Here is a 22255-nt window from a genome sequence, read left to right as displayed (position 1 = left end):
CGGGTACTCCGGTTTCCTCCCAAATTCCAAAGACATGCTGGTAGGTGAATTGGTTCCTGTCTAAATTGTCCCTAGTATGTGTATGTATGGATGTGAGTTAGGGACCTTAGATTGTACGCCCCTTGAGGGACTGATGTGAATGTACAATATATATGTAAAGCGCTGCGTAAATTGATGGCGCTATATAAGTACCTGTAATAATAATAAATACATTTCTTTTTTAGAGGTATGCAGTTTGTTTTTTATGAGACTCAGGTATGGCACTGTTTATAAAAGAAAAATGATTTCTGATCATATTCCTTTGACAAGTACTATATTTACAGGGGTCACAGCAAAGAGAAGACCGGTCTGCTGGATAGAGACGAGCAGGATCCTTTAGTTATGCCGACCAATGAAGCATTTGCTGCTGTTCAGTCCCCCTGGCCTGCGCTTTGCAAAGTAGATCGTGCGAGAAGGCTGTCTACTGGTAAGGTTTAGCTATTGATTTTTATTTCTTAAATTTAAATAAATAAAAGCTTACTTGATAAATCTCCTTTTATGCTGTGAGTGCTGCCTGTCTGCTGGCCATCTCTTACCACATTGTCCTGGATTCCCTTCATGCTTTGCCACTTCTCTTCTGCTGTTTCCTCTCAGTATGTAAGGATACACATGTTTTGGAGTAGGTCACCTACAGACCATTTACCGCGATCTACCAGTGAGCCAAATTAATATAGAATTACGTGCACGTGGAAGCAAGACACTGACACTGTTGCAGTTTGCCAACTTCCTAAAATTCTGTTTTATTGAGGAACTAACAGTATCATTTATAGGGCTTATGATGCAGGCAAAGCATATACATTTATTGGGTGAAAAGTCCACTGGGTTTCTGCATGGTCTTCCATCCGTGTTGATATCTTCCAATCATTTTCCCCAAAAAGACTCTCTTCCCTTTTATGGGGGTTGTTTACATTAAAAGATACTTTTCTCCTAATGAGTCACCTAGGGTGAGACTCCGGATGAAGGCGCCATCTTAATTATCATCATTGTTCTGTAAACCTATATCTGATTGTTTACTTAAGAGAGTAAGGAATTTAAAGAGCAAGAAACAGAAAGTAGCAAGACTATAAAATTGTCATTTTACTGATCATCTAATAAAACGTGGACTGTCTATCACAATCCACTACACACATCCCATAGTACCTAGCTGCTTGCAATCAGTGATTCCTATACTGATTCTGCCTCCTAAATCTCCTCCTCTCTGCACCTCTGTAGTTCAGAAGGTGGACACTGTGAATTTTGTGACACAGCAGTGCCTATTAACAGGACATAGTGAATGTTGTCACTGAATTCAAGGAAGTAAATGTGTGGGGATCTTCACAAAGCAAGTTTTAAAAATATAAAGTTTGTTTGGATTTATGGGAGCAGGCTAGAAATAACTGAAATTCAATGAAGAAATGAATGTTATTATACAGGATTTATATAACGCCAACAGTTTGCAAAGTGTAAACAGAAAAAATGCAGCTCTAATTAAAAAGCATAATAATGTCCAAAATGATAAGTCCTCAAATAAAATACACAATAAAATCCTGATCTCATGAACTGTCACCATACACCCGGAAAAAAAAATTGGCCCCTTACCGGACACTTTGACCGTATATCACCGGTCAGTAAGCGCAGTGTAATAAGGTATCAGTATGGCGAATAATCTCCAGTAGATATCCTCTCCCAGATGCAGAATAAAATCTCTGCTCTCAAAAATCTCCAATCCGGACACTTTGACCATATAACACCGATCAGTGAGTGCAATGTGATGGGGAATCAGTATGGCAGGTAATCTTCAATGGAAATTCTTTCACAGATACAAGATAATTTCTCCAGTTTGAAACTTTCCGAACCTTAAAGAATCACCCATCCGACAATCAGATAAGGGATAAAGAACAAAAGCAACTCATAGTGCAGTAATTAATTAAAACTTTGGCAGATTTATTATTATTCAGGATTTATATAGCGCCAACAGTTTGCTCAGCGCTTTACGATATAACTTGAGACAATACAGCAACAATACAGTTCAATACAAGAGGGATAGGAGGGCCCTACTCCTTGGAGCTTACAATCTAAGAGATTTATTACAAGATCCACATACATCAAGACTTAAAATAACCAGCATTGAATTGACAATATTTCAAACCAAAAACATGGCCGCCGTCCCTCCAGAACGCGGTGACGTCACACGCCGAGGCTCCACTCAATGCGTTTCGTCATCACGAAAGACGTTGTCGGGGGCGCAATGCTTTGCAAAGTATGGGCAGTCAGTTACAATACAGGAAGAATCAGAGGGCACTGCTCGTTGGAGCCTAAAATCCAAAAGCTAGGGTCAAGTGATACAAAAGGTAATAACTGGGGGGGATGAGCTGATGGAGAAAATATAAAAATTTGTTTTGTGGGGTAGGCTTCTCTACAGAGAGGTTTTCAGGGATTGCCTTAAGGTGGATAGAGTAGGAGATAGTTGGGCCGATTGGGGGTAAGGAGTTCCAGAGGATGGGAGAGAGAAATTCTGCAGACAAGCATGGGAGAAGGTGATAAGGGAGCTAGAGAACAGGAGGTCTTGGGTGGAGTGAAAAAGGGGCGTATTTTTGAGGTGTTGTGAAGTTTGGTTTTACATTTTGACCAGAGATACACCTTTAACCTTCTGGGTTTTACTGCCATCTGTAGGAGGATTGGACATCTGCAAACAAGAAAAAAATCTGTGGGCCAACCCAGGGCGTAGTCCCTCCTATTACCAGCATGCCTATATTTTTTGCTAGTGTTTTAGGAGGATGGATGTCTTTTCTGCAGTTTTGCTGTTGTAAGGCTAACCTATGATTTTCTAGCAATTTTCTCCTCTTGACTTTTCCTTCAGTCAAGACTCTTCTTTACGCTGCTGATGGAAGTTTCCCTCCTGCTTTGAAGCCAACTGAAGGACCATACTGCTTCTAGACTATGTGGGACTGAACATTACTCAAGTAGCCTAGAAGTGTAAAATAAATAAGTGCAGCTCTAAAAATAATGGGTATTTTAAATATCTGTCCATCAATAAATAAAATTATATGCCAAAAATATATCAAATTGAAGGTGACAGTCTGCAGATCTATGGTGCGGACTCACAGTAAAATCCAGTAATGGTGCTCCAAATAGTGTGGTAAAATTACGCACTCACCAGATGCGTAATGTATATACGCATTAAATGAATCAGTAGAGGTCCCCTTTAGGAGTTGGATATGATCCTGGTCATGGATAATCCTCCCTCTAAGCAAGGTGGTACTGTCAGGAGCTTACGGAAGGTAAAGGGTCCAGCTGGCCAGAGGTCCCTTTAAGGGATGGATGGGTGTAGATGCCTGCTTATAAGAACTCTCTTCTCTGGATACTGTAGATGGCTGGATCATGTGGGCTCTACAAATAAATGGCTCCTCACAAGAGACCATAAAGGATGCCCATAGTGTAGTAGGTAATTATAGTATTTATTATAAGAACAAATTTGCAAATTCAGACAGCAAGACGCATCAGGTATTGCAGTATGGACTAACTATCCAGAAAGTAAGATGGCCACCGGGCCTCCACGTGGCTCCGGCGGCGTGACGTCACGGCGTCTTGGCTCCTACTAACGCGTTTCGTGCGCATGCACTTCTTCAGAGGTGGATACCAATGAAGAAGACCTCTGGGCACTGGGCTCTGCATAGGGGGGCTTTCCAGAACCAGTTCTGCTTAAGTTAGGTTCTCTGGTGCAGAGATGCTGCCATTTTCTCTGCGCTTGCCCTTTTTTTTGAAGGGTCCGTGAGTAGGCACGGGGAGCTTTCTCATTTTTATTGGTTGTGTTTCATTATTCCCCATTTTCCTGATGGCTCTGCCCGGGAAGGAGTTAATGTTGTGTGAGAGGACACTGATGTCAAACAAGATATACCTTTGCTCAAATCCCAATAACTAGTTTGTATTGTTGGGTCAGTAGCCACACCTAAACCTAGTAGCTCTCCCCCACTTTCTTTTCTCCTATACTGGCATTGTGTCCACAGTAGCATTTGCGTTGACCGAACAGGATTGGCCATAGTGGGGTTACTTTGATGCAGTTGGACGGCTTAAACATGTATTGCAACATGTGTGAACTAAATATTCCTATTTTTGCAGAGGGTCCTTCAGAATTTCTAGAACACTGATGTCATTCGCTAGGTGGAGGGTCGTGCACACATGTGCTGTGTTTCCCATCACACAGCCTCCAAGAAAGATCTTTCTGGTCCTGTCGCACAGAGCCATGTGAAACCGTGCAGCATATATAGATGTGCAAATGTAGACATCCACAATGTTATTAAAATCAAAGTCTCCGAATTAAAATTGAAAAAGTTAGGGATGCACCAAAATTTCGGCGGCCGAAACATTGCAGCCAAAAACACCCCTTTCGGCTGTCGGCCGAAATGAAAAAAAAGCACCGATACAGGTGCTGAAAAAAATCTTGCCGCTGCCGCCCCTCACCACCGCCAGCCTGTGCCGCCACACCGGCCGCCACTCGGTAGTTCAGCCTTACTTGAGAAACCATCGATCCCGGCGCTGGGCATAGAGATAAGTGAAGCAAAGATGGCCACCACTCCTTTATGCCCTTGGAGGACCGGAGCGATGTGACTTCCCGTTCCGGCCATTTTTTTTTTTTTTTTTAAAGCACACTAGCTTTTTTTTGATCTAATGTTTTACATTGCAAGGAGAGATGTAGGGTCTTATTGACCCCATATCTCTCCATAAAGAGGACCTGTCACTAATTATTTCTATCACAAGGGATGCATCCATTTCTTGTGATAAGAATAAAAGTGATTACAAATTTTTTTAAAGGGACAGTGCAAAAAACCCCCAAAACATTAAATAAAATTTTTAAAAAAAGTTTAAAGTACCCGCATCCCCCCGTGCTCGCACATAGCGGTGAGCGCATACGTAGGCCATGCCCACATATGTAAATGGTGTTCAAACCACACATGTGAGGTATCGCCACGAACGTCAGCGCAAGAGCAATCATTCTCGCACTAGACCTCCTCTGTATTGTATTTAAAGCGTGACATGTTGGGTATCTATTTACTCGACATAACATCCTCTTTCATATCTTACAAAAAAATTGGGTTATATATTGTTTTTAGTTTTTTTTTTAGTCAAAGTGTATTTTTTTTCCACAAAATATATATTCATTTTTCAAAACTGCACATTTTGAATTTTTGGTTTCTGTACCAGAATTTTCATTTCGCTGCATCACTAATATTCACATATACTGATGTACTGACAGACAGACTTATATTTTTGTGAATGGGTTTATCCCCTGTCAAGTTTTTGGATCATATACTCATAATTTCAGTCTTGAGTGCATTAGAGGTATCTCCTATTTATATCAATACCTGTAACCTGGGATGATCTGGTTTATGGAGACAACCTGTATTGATTTTTTTTTTCTTATATCATTTTGTTTTTTTTTTTTTTCTTAGTTTTTTTGTGTTTGTATTTTGGCATATGTTTTCCAAGCCTCTATGTAAAACTAAACTCAAAACCTTTTATTAAACAATATCCGATTATAAAGATCTCAATTCTGGTTCCTGGCAGATTGATAGGCTGCTTTCTTTACCTTTTGGCTTTGCCTAAAGTCCTTCGTATTTGTAGGACAGGATTATTTTATCAAATTCAGAAACCTTGCGAGTGACATTATTTGTCTTTTTCAGAGATCAAGGAAGAATCCATCGCCAAAATCCGGTATGAAATTGTTCTATCTGTATTGAAAGTAGCAGAATGTATGCAGGTAATAGTACATGTAGCATTCTCCATACGTGCAAGGCAGGTAGATAAATTGTAGAGACTCCTATGAATAGAGAACCTCAGAAGGACAGATGATAACAGAAATACTTGCATTCGATTGCTGCACGTGCAGAGATTCTGATGACTTCAGAACTTTAATTCAGTCTTACCTGCCTGAAATGTTAAAGTAGAAGTTCGCCCAAAACATAACTAACTCTAAACTTACTTGTAGCCACTTTCTAAAACTAATCTATCTAGCTATCTAAAGAAGAAATCTCTGTACATACCTTTTCTGAAGCTGATCTGGTCTTCAGTGGGGATGCTATGTGCAGGAGAGAACCGACAACAACTGGGAAGTGACGTCACTCATAGACATACTAAGGGGTCAACGTTGTCAGCTGCTGACAGCTCAGCGTGGGACCGGACTGGAGTGGCGGCAGAACAGGTATGTACAGTGATTTCTTTACAGGGCTAGATAGATAGATAGTTTTAGGGTTCTTTTCACACGGGCGTTCTGATTTTTTTCATCAGTTCAGTCACATTTTTTCCAAGAAAAAACTGATCAGTTTTTTATCAGTTCACATCAGTTTTTTATCAGTTCACATCAGTTTTTTTTTATCAGTTCACATCAGTTTTTTTTATCAGTTCACATCAGTTTTTTATCAGTTCACATCAGTTTTTCATCAGTTCACATCAGTTTTTCATCAGTTCACATCAGTTTTTCATCAGTTCACATCAGTTTTTTATCAGTTTTTCATCAGTTCACATCAGTTTTTCATCAGTTCACATCAGTTTTTTATCAGTTCACATCAGTTTTTCATCAGTTTACATCAGTTTTTTTTATCAGTTCACATCAGTTTTTCATAGGTTCACATCAGTTTTTCATAGGTTCACATCAGTTTTTTATCAGTTCACATCAGTTTTTTATCAGTTTTTCATCAGTTCACATCAGTTTTTCATCAGTTCACATCAGTTTTTTATCAGTTCACATCAGTTTTTCATCAGTTTACATCAGTTTTTTTTATCAGTTCACATCAGTTTTTCATAGGTTCACATCAGTTTTTCATAGGTTCACATCAGTTTTTTATCAGTTGACATCAGTTTTTCATCAGTTCACATCAGTTTTTTATCAGTTTTTCATCAGTTCACATCAGTTTTTTTATCAGTTCACATCAGTTTTTCATCAGTTTACATCAGTTTTTTTTATCAGTTCACATCAGTTTTTCATAGGTTCACATCAGTTTTTTATTAGGTCACGTAAGTTTTTCATAGGTTCACATCAGTTTTTTATTAGGTCACGTCAGTTTTTCATAGGTTCACATCAGTTTTTCATCAGTTTACATCAGTTTTTTTTATCAGTTCACATCAGTTTTTCATAGGTTCACGTCAGTTTTTCATAGGTTCACATCAGTTTTTTATTAGGTCACGTCAGTTTTTCATAGGTTCACATCAGTTTTTCATCAGTTCACATCAGTTTTTTTATCAGTTCACGTCAGTTTTTCATAGGTTCACATCAGTTTTTCATCAGTTCACATCAGTTTTTTTATCAGTTCACGTCAGTTTTTCATAGGTTCACATCAGTTTTTTGTCAGTTCACATCAGTTTTTCATTAGTTCACATTAGTTTTTCATCAGTTTTTCATCAGTTCGCATCAGTTTTTCATCAGTTCGCGTCAGTTTTTCATCAGTTCAGTTCACATCAGTTCGCGTCAGTTTTTCATCAGTGCAGACTTCAGAAGCAGGATTGCTGTCCTTGTATATCTGCTTTATTTATGGGAAATGTGTGCAACCCCCAAGACACACTGGATGTCAACTTTGGTTGGCTTAACCCTGCCACTGTCAGAAGGTCAGTTTTTTGCCTAGCGTCAAAAGCAGTAAGAACCTGTATTACCCAGCTCCTGGGTTCAAGAATAGATCAGTGAGAATTATTTTATGAAGCAGCTGACTTGCAGACATGCTGGATGGATACTAAAGATCTTTGTAGTTTCACCAGCTCAGCCAGTGAGTGCAAAATGTCTCCTTGATTTGTAGATTTGGGTTTATTATGAAAAGGCTTGCTTTTTATTGTGGCAGCCTGTTACCCAGCTTCCATGTTCTAGAATGGAATGATAAAATTCTTCTATCAAGCAGCTGGCAGGCTGGATACATATTGTAGGTTCTGTTGTCTCAGTGAACGCTTTGCACAGGTGCATCTGCTGGGAAGTGGTTGCTTCAGTTTTGCACAACTCATGATTTATTTGTATTTATTTATTTCAGGTGCTTGTATAGCGCTGTCAGTTTACTCAGCACTTTACATATATATTGCACATTCACATCAGTCCCTAACCCTCAAGGGGCGTACAATCTAAGGTCCCTAACTCACATTCATACATACACATACTAGGGCCAATTTAGACAGTTTCTAATTTACCTACCGGCATGTCTTTGGAGAGTGGGGGGAAACCGGAGTACCCGGAGGAAACGCACGCAGGCACAGGGAGAACTTGCAAACTCCAGGCAGGTGGTGCCATGGTTGGGATTCGAACCAGCGACCCGAGTACTGCCAGGCGGAAATGCTAACCATTTAGCCACTGTGCTGCCCATTATGTATCGTATTTGTATCGCCCTGATCTTTCTATATCCCAGGTATTTCCTCGAGGTCTTCCTGAAAATGGTGGATTCTTGGGGCCTAGATAACAACATAACCAATTGGTTATGTTTACTTCGTAAGACTGGCTTATGATATGTCACTACACCTGTAAGCACAGCCGCTTTAAATCCAGCACTATGACAGTTGACCTAGCCCAGAGATCTTTTCCAACATAGGGTTTAGCAAGTCCCATTGCTCGCTTATTGTCGTACCAGTCGTGTCCAGTGAATTAAGTTCCATTCATAGTGATGAAACACTTTGTGTGTCTAATCCCATTTTTAATTTTTTTAAAATTATTTTTATAGAACGCCGAGTGGGAATGCCTCATCCCCGGCTCCTGACAACATGAGACAAGCGCAAAATTTTACCAAGTAAGTCTTTCAGCAGAGGATTTTTTTTTCTTTTATTCTTTGTTTTTTTTAAACGATATATGTTTGTTAAGATTTTAAGCAGTAACAGGATATAAAGTGTAATCCAGTGACAGATACAAAAAAGTATACAGACCTTTGACCCATAAAAGTATAAAAATTGTTAAATCAATATTACAAACTTACAGGATAGGTGTTGTCCATGGTTCGATCAGTGAGGTAGGTCATAGGAAAATAAACTAGGATTGATTATGCAAGACTTCACCCCACAGTGGGACATTTAAGACTGTTATAGGATGGTGGTTAGAACAAAGGAAAGTGGGTATTAGGAGTATAAAATAATGGATTAAGCCCATCAGTGCTCATTGGGATCAGGTCTGAGGATGCCATCAATTAAAACCCCTTTGCGCCGGCGCCTCCCGGCTCTCTAAGGGATTCAGAAGCCGGGGCAGGGTTTTAAGGTCATGTGACCGCCGTGATTCACCGTCACAACAGTCACATGATCGGGAAAGGTCCCTATCGAAAGAGGAGATCGGGACCTTTCCGTGAGTACCGGACATGTGTGCTGGGAGTGCGATTGTGCAACTATTGGTGGATTACATACAGGGACATTCCCATATTTTCATGTCAGAAGTCTTTGTTTTCCCTAAGAAATCCCTTTTAATGAATGTAAAATCAGTTGCAAACTAGTAACAACAGTTTACATTTCCTTTTCATTTCAGGTTACTTCAGTTCTTAAATCCGAATCCAGCACAGCTGTCAGAAGCAGCACACGACAAGGTGCTTTGTCTTTACTGCCCTTATTTATAATGTAAATCCTTTATGGGGACCCTTGGAATTTTTTTTTTTTAAATAAATTTTGTATTTTAATAACAGCACACGGCATCAATACAGAGACAAAAGAAAAAACGTATAACTTACAGCTCCAGAGACCCATACATATGAATTAAAAAAACACACAAAACAAACTGTGTCTTTCAGTACCCCGCACCTTCCCAAAGTAGATTGATTTTTTAAAATTTTTTTACTGGACAGGTTTAACCACATGCCGCCCAGCCACTGTAGAAATACGTTGGCAGGGCGGCATGGCTGGGCAAAACCACGTTTTAAAATGTGTGTTTGCAAAACAGGTAGGAGGCGCGCCACCGCCCTACCTGTCCCGCTGATCACGGCTGCGGATGTCAGTCGCCGGGTCACAGCCGGTCGTTACCGGCTGTGGCCCGCCGATTAGCGACAATCACTGACAGAGAGCAGGGCTGCAGTAGCTCTGCTTTCTGTCAGTTCCCTGTCAGCTCCGGACATGCTGAGCCAGAGAGAAGAGCTTATCTCTCCCGATCAGCCTGTCGCTGTGCAGTACACACCCCGCCCCCTAGTAAAACACTCCCCTCACACAGTTAACCCTTTCAGTATATAAAAAAGTTAACCCCTTCCTGCCCAGTGCCATTAGTACAGTGTCAGTGTTTTTTTTTTTTGCACTGTATTGGTGTCACTGGAGATGTCAGTGACCCCAAGTCAGTTCCCCCCCAGTGTCAGAATGTCCGCCGCAGTCCCGCCATAAGTCACTGATTGCCACCATTATTAGTATAAAAAAAAATTAAAAATCCCAGTATCTTTACTGCCATTTGTAAACGCTATAACTTTCACGTAAACCAATTAATTTACACGTATTGGGTTTTTTTTTTAGCAAAGACATGTCGCAGAATGAATTTTGGCCGAAATTTATGACGAAATTTGATTTTTAAATTTTTTTTACTGGACATGTTTTATAGCAAAAAGTCCAAAATATAGTTTTTTTTCCCTCAAAATTGTCAGCCTTTTTTTTTTTTTATAGCGCAAAAAATAAACACACAGGCGATAAAATACCACCAAAAGAAAGCTTTATTTGTGTGAAAAAAAGGACATAAATTTCATTTATGTACCATATTGCATGACCACACAATTGTCTGTTAAACTAGCTCAGTGCTGTATAGCAAAAAAATGGTGTAAATTGCAGTATCTATACCATAGTTTGTAGACGCTATAACTTTCACACAAAGCAATCAATATACACTTATTGGGATTTTTTTACCAAAAACATGGAGCAGAATACATTTTGGCCTAAATTTATAACTAACTTTGAGTTTACTATATATTTTTTATAGCTGAAAGTAAAAAATATTGTTTTTCTTCAAAATTTTTGGTCTTTTTTTGTTTATAGAGTGAAAAATAAAAAGCGCACGGGTGATCAAATACCACCGAAAGAAAGCTCTATTTGTGTGAAAAAAAGGATGTAAATTTCGTTTGGGTGCAGCATTGCATGACCGCGCAATTATCAGTTGAATTAGTGCAGCGCCGAGTAGCAAAAAGAGGCCTGGTCATTAAGGGGGGTAAATCCTCAGGAGGGCAAGTGGTTAACAGCAAAAAGTCAAAATATACTTTTTTTTCTCAGAATTATCAGTCTTTTTTTTTTTTTTTTTTTTATAGCGCAAAAAATAATGCACAGGCGATCAAATACCACTGAAAGAAAGCTCTATTTGTGGGGAAATAAGGATGTAAATTTCATTTGGGTGCAGAGTTGCATGACTGCGCAATTGTCAGTTAAAGTAACGCAAAAAATGGCCAGGTCAGGAGGGGGGGACCTCAGGAGGGCAAATGGGTAAAGGGCAAATACAAATGTTTTATAGGTAAACTTGAACATTTTTTGTTGATTGTAGTGTTTAGGGTAAACCATAAATGAGGTGATGCGTGTACCAGGAGTGGGAACTGTTTGAATATATGACTATACCATGTTGACCTGTATTTGATTTCTTAGCAGCCAAAGCCTGTTAGAATACACCAGCAAGCAGTATTCGTCAGCAAGACTTTAACAGCTTATCACACCCTGGAATCTGCTCTTCTTTGTTCTGGTATTAAAAAGGTAAGGCTGTTGTAAATGGATGCTTATCTGTGTATATATCAAAATGTTTGTCCATTCCTGAATGAGATTATTTAGGTTTAAAGCGGTCGTAAACTGCATTAAAGAAAAAGAAGAAAAAAACACCCCCTGCAAGGTAAAGGCATAATCTGAACATGATGCAGAAACGCCGTTATATTCTCTGGGCCAAAAAATGGTCTGTTGCAAAGTGGAAAATGTTCTGTCGTCAGACAAATCAAACTTTTTTTGGCAACCATGAGCGCTACGTCCTCCAGAGGAGAGGACATTTCCAGTTTATCAGTTCAAAAACCCGCATCTCTGGTGGCATGTGAGTTCATTAGCGTGTATGTGCAGCTTGCACATCTGAAAAGGCACCATCAGTACTGAAACCTAATGACGTCTTTTTCAGGGAAGGCCTTACATATTTCAGCAGGGCAATACTAAACCGAAGTAGAAGAGTCTGGGTGCTTAACTGGCCTGCCTGCAGTTCAGACCTTTCACCAATTGTAAATAATTGGCACATCTTGAAACAAAAGTAAAAATAGAAAAAGACCTACGACTGTTGAGCAGTCAGAATTCTAATGAGGCAAGAATGGGGCAACATTCCTCTCCCAAAACTCCAGCAACTGGTCTCCTCTGTTCCCAGACATTTACAGTTAAAAGAAGAGGGGGCGGCTACACCATGGTAAACATGGCCCTGCCCCAATTGTTTTTGAGATGTGTTGCTGCTATTTCAAAATTACCCTTTTTTAAAAAAAAAAAAATGGTACATTTTCTCAATTTAAACATGTGATATGTTTTCTATTTTCTATTGTGAATGAAATATGGGTTTATGAGATTTGCAAATCATTGCGTTGTTTTATGTAGATTTTACAGTTTCCCAACTTGTTTTGAACTTGGGGTTGCATCATTTACAGCAGTGGTTCCCAACATCGGTCCTCAAGTACCACCAGCAAGTCTTGTTTTCAGGATTTCCCTCACCTTGCACATCAGTGTCAATGGCTTGGTATTTATGATATCCAAGGGAAATCTCCAAAACTTGGCCTGTTGGAGATACTGAAAGACTTAAGGTTGGGAACCAATGATTTGTAGGAATGATATATTGAATTAACACTTGTTTCTCTTTTGCAGCAAACCACTTTAGTACCTACAGGCATTGCTCATTATTGACCGGTATTGTTAATCCTGTGATAGTAATGGCTCTGTTGTAGTGAAAAGGGGTATGGTCAGTTTTCTGCTGCCACTGTGATGGAGGGATTGACCGCATTGCCATGGTATGGAAAGGGTTGGCTCAGTTGCAAGGGTGGCAGAGTGGTCTGTTTATGCCATAAGGTCAGAGACATCTTTTTTCATTGCTACTTCACCTGAGGAATCTGTCCTGTTGCCCTTGGGATTGAGAAGACTGTCCCTTGCTGCCATGCGGACAAACGGTTTTTTAGCTAAAGCCACAGTACTGTTATACTGCTATAGAAATGGGAAGACTGGTACATTACCATGGTGATGGGGGGGGTACACCCTTTGCCAGGCAGGCGAGGGATTTATCACAGTCCTGCTACTTTGGTGATGGAGGTATGGTTATATTTATAGAATTGAGAAAAAAGTGTCTTTTGTACACACGTTTAATGGATTTCTAAATAAATCACATAGTAAGACACTCTGTATTGTGGATCAGAAAAAAAAGACAAACTGGAAGATATACAAAATAGTGGTTCATATGACCAGAACAGTCAGGGACACCCCACTTGGAATCTTGCAAAGAGAATGCAACTATATTAGACTTGTATGTTTTGCAGCGGTTGATGGCGACTGGCTACAACGGACCCAACTTGACAGAATCATACTGCTGGGCTCCGATCGCTGAAGGATCTGACACAATTGGCATCTCTCCTGATTGTTCAAACCCCATGTGTTATATTCCGCCTCTTCTGACTTACCTTAACTGTGCATCAGCGGTGTACAAAGTACTGCCAGCAAAACACGGGGTAAGAATGGGCACTCTCTTTATATCTTTTGCTGTCTTGTCCCGCAGACATAAATGTTGGTTCAAATACGTAACAATATATAAAGTGTGTGTCTGTATGTGAAGTATATACAGTATGTGTTTATAGCCTTCCTCTTCCCATCTATCAGTTCCCGTCTTTCTCTTCCTATCTTTCCTCTTCCCATCTCACTGTCTCTTTCCTCTTACCACCTCTACCCTCACTTTGCATCACTCTTATTTTCCTATCTCTCTCCATCGCCTTCTCTCTTTTTCTTCCGTCTCGCTTTCAATCTTCCCATGTTTCTTTTTTTTCTTTCCATCTATATCTCTTTCCTTTTTCCTTTTCACATGTTTCTCTCCTTTCCCCATCTTTCTCTCACCCCCTCCCTCCCCTCCCCCTCCCTTCCTCCCCTCCCCCCTCCCCCTCCCTTCCCCTCCCCTCCCCTCCCCCTCCCTCTCCCTCCCCTCCCCTCCCCCTCCCTCTCCCTCCCCTCCCCCTCCCTTCCCCCCCTCCCCCTCCCTCCCCCCGCCCCTCCTTCTCCCCCTCCCTCCCCCCGCCCCTCCTTCTCCCTCCTCCGCCCCTCCTTCTCCCCCCTCCGCCCCTCCTTCTCCCCTCCTCCGCCCCTCCTTCTCCCCCCTCCGCCCCTCCTTCTCCCCTCCTCCGCCCCTCCTTCTCCCCCCACCCCTCTTCCCCCCTCCCTCTCCTCCCTTCCCTCTGCCCCTCCCTCCTTCCCCTCCCCTCCCTCTACCCCCCTCCCCTCCCTCTCCCTCCCTCTCCCCCCCTCTCCCCCCTCCCTCTCCCCTCTCCCTCTCCCCCCTCCCCTCTTCCCCCCTCCCTCCTCCCCTCTTCCCCCCTCCCTCCTCCCCTCTTCCCCCCTCCCTCCTCCCCTCTTCCCCCCTCCCTCCTCCCCTCCCCTCTCTATCCCTTCTCCCTTCTCCTCACCTCTCCCCCCTCCCCTCCCCTCTCTATCCCCTCTCCCTTCCCCTCCCTTCTCCCTTCCCCTTCCCCTCCCTTCTCCCTTCCCCTTCCCCCTCTCCCCCCTAGCATAGTGGCATAGTTCAACCATCAGGGAGGAACCAGATATCTCACTGCGGCAAGAGGTAGATTGACTTTCTTCTTGTGCAGATCTTTAGTTCCAGCCTTGCCAGCCATGTATATCGGTTGTGGATGTCTATGAACCCAAAGTCTGAATATTTTGGGTCACTTGTAAATTCCATATCTGGGAGTACAGTACAGGACACAGTCCCATGAGTCCCATGGAGTGGATATATGGGGGCATTCCTAGCAAAGCTTTTGTCAACGTCCAATCACTTGAAGGTAGCAGCACATAACCCTCTAGTCTATGAATACAAATCCTGCATCCACGATATAGAGTTACAGGTAGGTAAAACACTCATTTTTGTTTTTACTATAAAATGGTTTTCTTGGCATTTATTAAGGGACACAGGTCCCTCCCCTCTGTGTTTTATCATCATGCTTGGCTACAGATCTGAGGCATGCTAGCAGTAGGGGGTGGTTATCCTGGGCTAGCCTACAGTCAAATCCTGTAGGCAACAATATCTGAAGGCTAAAGAGTTTCCATACCTCAGTGGCCTCCTAGAAAAGGATTTTATGGTGAGTACAAAAATCCTATTTTGATGGCTGCTTTGGCTTTAAGGCATGTTAGTTTTGTGGAAGCAACATTTTTAGCCATGCCTTGGTGGCATTGTTCCATTGTAACAGTCGTGTTTTTGTCTTTCAGCCACATGCGATCGTGTTGTGCCCTTCTTGGGATAAGTGCCACACAGTTTATAATCTTCTCATGGATTACAGCAGATATGTGCAGCTGGTGAACCCCATGTTGGTGCTGGTGGGGCGGTCAAAGGAAGAGATTGAAGGCCTCAACTTGAGGAGACAATGTGAGTTCAGTTCGCACCTACAAATCCTTCTGTGGTTCAATTGTTGTGGACTTAAGGTGGATGTCGAGCAGACTCCTTAACCGTTTCAATACCGTGCAATTTTACACCTTCCCGCCCAGGCCATTTTTCAGGTTTCAGCGCTCTCACACTTTGAATGACAATTGCGCGGTCATACAACATTGTACCCAAACTAAAATTTTATCATTTTCTTCACACAACTAGAGCTTTTTTTTGGTGGTATTTAATCACCGCTGGGGTTTTTATTTTTTGCTAAATTAACAAAAAAAGACCAAAAATTTTGAAAAAAAACCACATTTTTCTTTCTGTTATAAAAGTTTACAAATAAATAATTGTTCTTCGTAAATTTAGGCCGAGATGTATTCTGCTACATGTCTTTGGTGAAAATAACCCAAATTAGGATGTATTTTTTAGTTTATAGGAAAGTTATAGAGTTCACAAACTATGGTATAGATCTGAATATTGATCAATCCTGAAGTACTGACAGCCAATCTAATATCTTGAGGTCCATGAATGTCAGAACAGTACAGATATCCCCCAAATGACCCCTTTTTGCAGAGTAGACATTCCGACGTACTTCATAAGAGGCATGGCGAGTTTTTTGAAGTTGTATTTTTTTGTCATAATTTTTCGGAAAATGAAAAAATTAAAAAAATTATTTTCACTTTTTTTTTTTACATACTGTCACCAGTGCAGTACAGCGTCATCATATAACTGGCATGGCGGTGAACAGGGACACTGACTGGTGACAGTATGAAAAAAAAATTATATATTTTTTTTTTTTAATTTTGTTTTTTTTTTTATTATATTAAATTTTTTATTACATTTTTTTTTATTTTTTTTAAGATTTTTTTTCATATTTTACTATGACCAAAATAGTACAATGTTACCATAGTAACACTGTACTACTTTGGGGAAGTGATCAGTATTTTTTTTTTTTTTTTTTACACAATTTGCTTATAGCAAAGAATTACTTTGCTATAAGCAAGCATTTACCTGAATGAAATCGATTCATTCAGCTTTTTTTTTTTTTTTTTTTGTGCTTAGCTGTGATTTGGTCACAGCTAATCACATGACATGTGCATGTGATTAGCTGTGACCATTCACAGCTAGGCACTAGTATACAATGGATGGCATCATGAATGAAGCCATCCATGTATACAACTGTCATGTGACCTGCTGTGATTGGTCACAGCAGGTCACATGGTACCGGCAACGGGAGCCGGTACTCGGATCTGTCATCGGCCGTGTCCGAGGTGCACGGGCGGTGACAGATCGCACTGCTGCGTCGCTCTGCAACCGCGCAAACCGCGCATGTGCGGGAGCACGCCAAATGGCGTGCACCCGGAATACAGGAGCACATTTCAAGCCGCCAAACGGCCATTGGCCGGGCGGCTAATGGTTAATATATAGTTGAATATTAATAGCTGAAAATAAAGTTCAGCTTTAAAGATAGAGGCATTTCATTCGTGTGGCAAAAGGTTGTTTGTTATATACCTTCCAGAACACACTAAAACCCTTCCCATTAGAGAGAATGATTTGCTGAATTTAATCATACTTTTAGTGAATTTATCACTTGGCCCACGATGTAATTCATTTTATTTTTGTATGACAAGGTTGCTTGGTAGTCACAACTCCGCACTGCTTGTTGAGGTGTATGGAGCACCATGGACTACTACTTCTGCGGCTTTGCCATCTGGTCCTGGATGAAGTGGATGTGCTCTTTGCCAAAGGCAGGTCACAGGTGAGTTGGGTCTGGTTAGCGGTGGGGCTTACTGTTTGGGTGGACCTGTTTGGTATGACTTAGAGGATCTTCAGGGTGTTTGCAAAAAATTAAAAGTCAGCAGCTGCAGTGTTTGTGATCCGACTGGAAGTAGTTTACTATTAGCTACATCAGCATTGTACTGAGTGCAGGATCTTTACTCTTCTATTGTTAGAGAGCATTATGTGCTACATTATAACTGTGATGAGTAGTATGTGCAATAGAAGCCAACTGTCTGGTTTCATCTGCAATTGTGTTTTAAAGTACTACTAAACCCCGGACCCTGCATTCACTTTATGGTCTCCCCGGAACCTGCGTTCACTATATCCAGTCTCCCTGGACCCTGCATTCACTATATTCGCTCTCCCTGGACCCTGCATTCACTATATGTGGTCTCCCCGGACCCTGTATTCACTATATCCGGTCTCCCCGGACCCTGCATTCACTATATCTGGTCTCCCCGGACCCTGCATTCACTATATCTGGTCTCCCCGGACCCTGCATTCACTATATCTGCTCTCCCCGGACCCTACATTAACTATATCCGGTCTCCCCAGACCCTGCATTCACTATATCCGGTCTCCCCAGACCCTGCATTCACTATATCCGGTCCCCCCGGACCCTGCATTCACTATATCCGGTCCCCCCGGACCCTGCATTCACTATATCTGGTCTTTCTGGACCCTGCATTCACTATGTCTGGTCTTCGTGGACCCTGCATTCACTATGTCTGGTCTTCCTGGACCCTGCATTCACTATATCTGGTCTCCCCGGACCCTGCATTCACTATATCTGGTCTCCGCGGACCCTGCATTCCCTATATCCGCTCTCCACAGACCCTGCAGTCACTATATCTGGTCTCCCCAGACCCTGCATTCACTATATCCGGTCTCCCTGGACCCTGCATTCACTATATCTGGTCTCCCCGGACCCTACATTCACTATATCTGCTCTCCCCGGACCCTGCATTCACTATATCTGCTCTCCCCGGACCCTGCATTCACTATATCTGCTCTCCCCGGACCCTGCATTCACTATATCTGGTCTCCCCGGACCCTGCATTCACTATATCCGGTCTCCCTGGACCCTGCATTCACTATATCTGGTCTCCCCGGACCCGGCATTCACTATATCCGCTCTCCACAGACCCTGCATTCACTATATCTGGTCTCCCCAGACCCTGCATTCACTATATCTGCTCTCCCCGGACCCTGCATTCACTATATCTGGTCTCCCCGGACCCGGCATTCACTATATCCGCTCTCCACAGACCCTGCATTCACTATATCCGCTCTCCACAGACCCTGCATTCACTATATCCGCTCTCCACAGACCCTGCATTCACTATATCCGCTCTCCACAGACCCTGCATTCACTGTATCTGGTCTCCCCGGACCCTGTATTCACTATATCTGGTCTCTCCGGACCCTGCATTCACTATATCTGGTCTCCCACAGTACACAGAACATGAAAATGCAATTATTTTAGTAAATATAAACTGCTAAATATCTTTTCTCATCAGCAGTTAGAGCAGTCTTGTGATTCCTATCAGTGTCCACCAGAGCATTGGTTAAAGCTTGTAGGAAGAGTTTTCTTTCTGCTCTAGGAGGATGCAGAACCCCTGACCTCTGTCTGGACAGTGCTGATTGGCCCTGTGCTGTTCACATGCACTCTCCCAAGATAAAAAAAAAAACCCTTGTTAGCAATACACACCAAACTAAGCATGTGTAGAGTGACTCCACACCATATGTCTTATCTGGAGATAAGAGGGGACACTTGAAGTAGGGGAGGAGCAGAGAAGTCAGAATCAAACAGCATTTTTACACAATGCAGAGGATTAACCCCTTAGGTTCCACAGTGAGTATAACAAGCATGACTGCATATACAGTATATATATATTCATCCATTCCCTCATCATATCACGACTCGACTACTGCAACTCCCTCCTCACTGGCCTGCCTAATCACAGGCTATCCTTGCTTCAGTCGATCCTGAACACGGCTGCCAGACTCATTCACCTTTCCAACCGCTCTGTTTCCGCCACCCCCCTCTGCCAATCCCTCCACTGTCTTCCGATTGCGCAATGGATCAAATTCAAAATCCTAACACTGACGTACAAAGCTGTCCACCATACTGCCCCGAACTACATCACCGACCTAATAACCAAGTTCTGCCCAGCACCTACACTCCGCTCCTCACAAGACCTCCTTCTCTCTAGTTCCCTGGTCTCATCCTCCCATGCCCGCCTCCAGGACTTCTCCAGGGTGTCACCCATCCTCTGGAACTCCCTGCCCCAACCCATCAGATTATCACCTACTCCCCTCTCCTTTAGGCGCACCCAGAAAACCCATCTCTTCAGGGAAGCCTACCCCACCCCCTGCTAACTTGCCGACCTCCTCCACTCTTCCTACCACTCCATCCCCCACAGCTATCTCCTCCTGTGCCACCATCCCCTCCCTCCTAGATTGTAAGCTCGAAAGAGCAGGGCCCTCGATCCCCTCATGTATTGCATTGTATTGGTATTGTTCTGTCACATGTTCTGTCCCCCTTTGTAATGTACAGCGCTGAGCCAACTATTGGCGCTTTATAAATACTGTATAATAATAATATACAGACTGATTTTACTGTTATGGGTTTAGTAACATTTTAAGAATCCACGTATGTGCCATATTACCAATATTCATGGGCTTATAGGACCTCTTTGCCATGATGATCTCTTCCTGTATTCAGTGTGACACAGTGCCAATGCATTCATATTTTACTACATTGGTGGGTTATGCTCTGTCCATGGAGACCATATTTTAGAAATGTTTTATATGTGTGAAGAGTAATGGATGCCAATTTCTCATGCTACCATTTGGTTTGCTTTTGACTTCTGGAAAGCTTAATGTTGGAGAGTTCCTTGAGTGATCAATCTCTTAGTAGCACTTAGGCCTAGTTCATGGACTAGCTGTGTCACTACAGACAATGCAAATGTGGTGGATTTCCTGTTCTTCTGCAAAACGTTTCCTTTTTGTCCACATGGTAACTGTTACCTTCTTTCCAGATGTTGGCCATACTGGAAGCCTATAAGAAAACGGTGTCTATGGAAACTAGAGATGGTACTTCTCAGCAGCTTGTCGCAGTTGGAAACATGTGGCATCAAGATATGGAACTGTTAATTAATTATACATCCTGCCCACAAGTGATCATCACCAGGATGGAGCAGGCAGCAGTCTTTGCAAATGTCCAACAGGTACAGAAAGCCATGTAAAAAGGGGAAGCACAGTACATAGGTATTTGTAATCATAACCATGTACTCAAAGTAAGGAATAATGTACTGTACACAATGATGTAAATAATGATATACATGGATCTAGATGTTACGCGGTATGTTCTCCGACTGCCAGACGGTTGTTTGAATGGCCCCCTCTCCCCCGTTGGACTGTCAGAGGTTTTGGAGCTGCTTGGCCTTTTTTATTGTGATGCTGCTTTGGCCCGAGAAGTTCCATCAATGCCATGGAACGTCACAGTCTATATAATACTGTGAGCCCTGGTTCACTCTGATGCAGTGCGGAATTCGCAGCGTTTTTAGTGCAGATTCCGCACCGCATCAGAATCGCACCCCGTTCATTGCGGGTGTGTGTATGTTAAGTTAACAACATCCCGAAAGCGCTCCGCAAAACGCGGTGCCATGTGCAGAATCAGATTCAATAGGTGTGACTACCCATGCGATCTGATTCTAGTGCGGACCCAAAAAAGGGTCCTGCACCTTGTTGGTGCAGTGCGATTTGAGCCATACATAATGTACGGCTCCAATTGCACCACACACAAATCGCATGTGATTTGCACCGCATATGTGTGAACCCGGCTAAAAGGCCGGGTAAATCCAAGGACTTAAGTCAACCTCATAACTACAGTACGTCTGAAGCTGCTGGAAATGGATGACTGCCAGAGGAATGAGCAGTAAACATTGGCCCGCCAACAAACAGAGATGACAACCCTTGCCTTCTGAGGAGTTGAATGTATTGTCCTATATTTCTGTTTCTCGCCTAGATATTGCACTTGTGTTTAGACTGCGAGAAGATGTCAGTGTTGCTGCAGTGTTTGGACTTCACGCCAGTCAATGCCCAGAAAATTCTCATCTTCACCAGTTCTGATGAAGAGGCGGAACTCGTGCACAAGGTAGGCGTATTCACTTTCTTAGCGGGCAGCTTTGCAGCCAGAATTTTCTCGCCAGGGTAATGAACCACACCTCAATGGTTCATCATATACAGGGCATACAATGAACAATTTTTGTATCCGTAGAATTTTTTAAGAATCATTCTACCATTTTCTAATATTAAATAAGTATTTAAACATCCTGTATTGATGTGTTGTATACATATTTGGGGGTTGCCATGTTGGTTAACCCCTTTGCGCCGGTGCACGCTCTCAGCACATATGTTCTTTTTTAATAGAACGCAAACATGTGACCACTCAGCGTCTAGGCCCAGACGCCGGGAGGCCGCACATTTGCGTTCGGCCGGTGTGAAGAGGTTAAAGTGGAAGTAAAGTCTACTTTTTTAACTTGTTTTTATAGGTAAGCCTATAATAAGGCTTACCTGTGTAGATACGGTGGATATCTCCCAAACTTGCACTGTTTAGGCGATAGTTACACAAGATTCAGCCGGTGACGTCATTGGCGCATGCGCTCTGAAGGGTTGACATACCCTCCATTCATACAGCCAGAGCCTGCAAACCCAGAAGGAAGACCGGGTGAAGATGGGAACACCTGGGAGCCGTGACTGCGCTGTGCTGGAGGGCTCCAGTGTAGGTAAGTCTGTCATAATATGCTAGTAAGCTGTGCATACTAGTACATTATGACTTTTTGATGACCGATTTTTTTTTTTTCATTTTTGTGGCGGTTTTGCTACTGCTTTTAAGCTTTATTATTTTAAGGGATTAGTTTCCCA

At 42.4% G+C, this 22255-nt stretch overlaps 1 protein-coding gene across 1 annotated transcript in view; it reads left to right on the top strand.

Moving 5' to 3' along the window:
• The window catches only part of TDRD12 (tudor domain containing 12), an 80692-nt gene that overhangs the window by 24188 nt on the left and 34249 nt on the right, over positions 1–22255 (top strand). The window contains exons 10-19 of the mRNA XM_089667818.1: positions 324–466; positions 5700–5776; positions 8756–8775; positions 9491–9548; positions 11560–11664; positions 13455–13643; positions 15385–15541; positions 17176–17303; positions 20368–20556; positions 21357–21485. Of these exons, the coding sequence (XP_089523944.1) occupies positions 324–466; positions 5700–5776; positions 8756–8775; positions 9491–9548; positions 11560–11664; positions 13455–13643; positions 15385–15541; positions 17176–17303; positions 20368–20556; positions 21357–21485 (1195 nt within the window). The remainder of the gene's footprint in view (positions 1–323; positions 467–5699; positions 5777–8755; positions 8776–9490; positions 9549–11559; positions 11665–13454; positions 13644–15384; positions 15542–17175; positions 17304–20367; positions 20557–21356; positions 21486–22255) is intronic.

Source organism: Staurois parvus, unplaced genomic scaffold, assembly GCF_062004578.1.
Source record: "Staurois parvus isolate SC_StPar_1 unplaced genomic scaffold, SC_StPar_1.0 ptg003601l, whole genome shotgun sequence".
NCBI classification, from domain to species: Eukaryota; Metazoa; Chordata; class Amphibia; order Anura; family Ranidae; genus Staurois; species Staurois parvus.
Note: the sequence above shows the minus strand (reverse complement) of the source record. Positions and strands in the feature narration are given on the sequence as shown.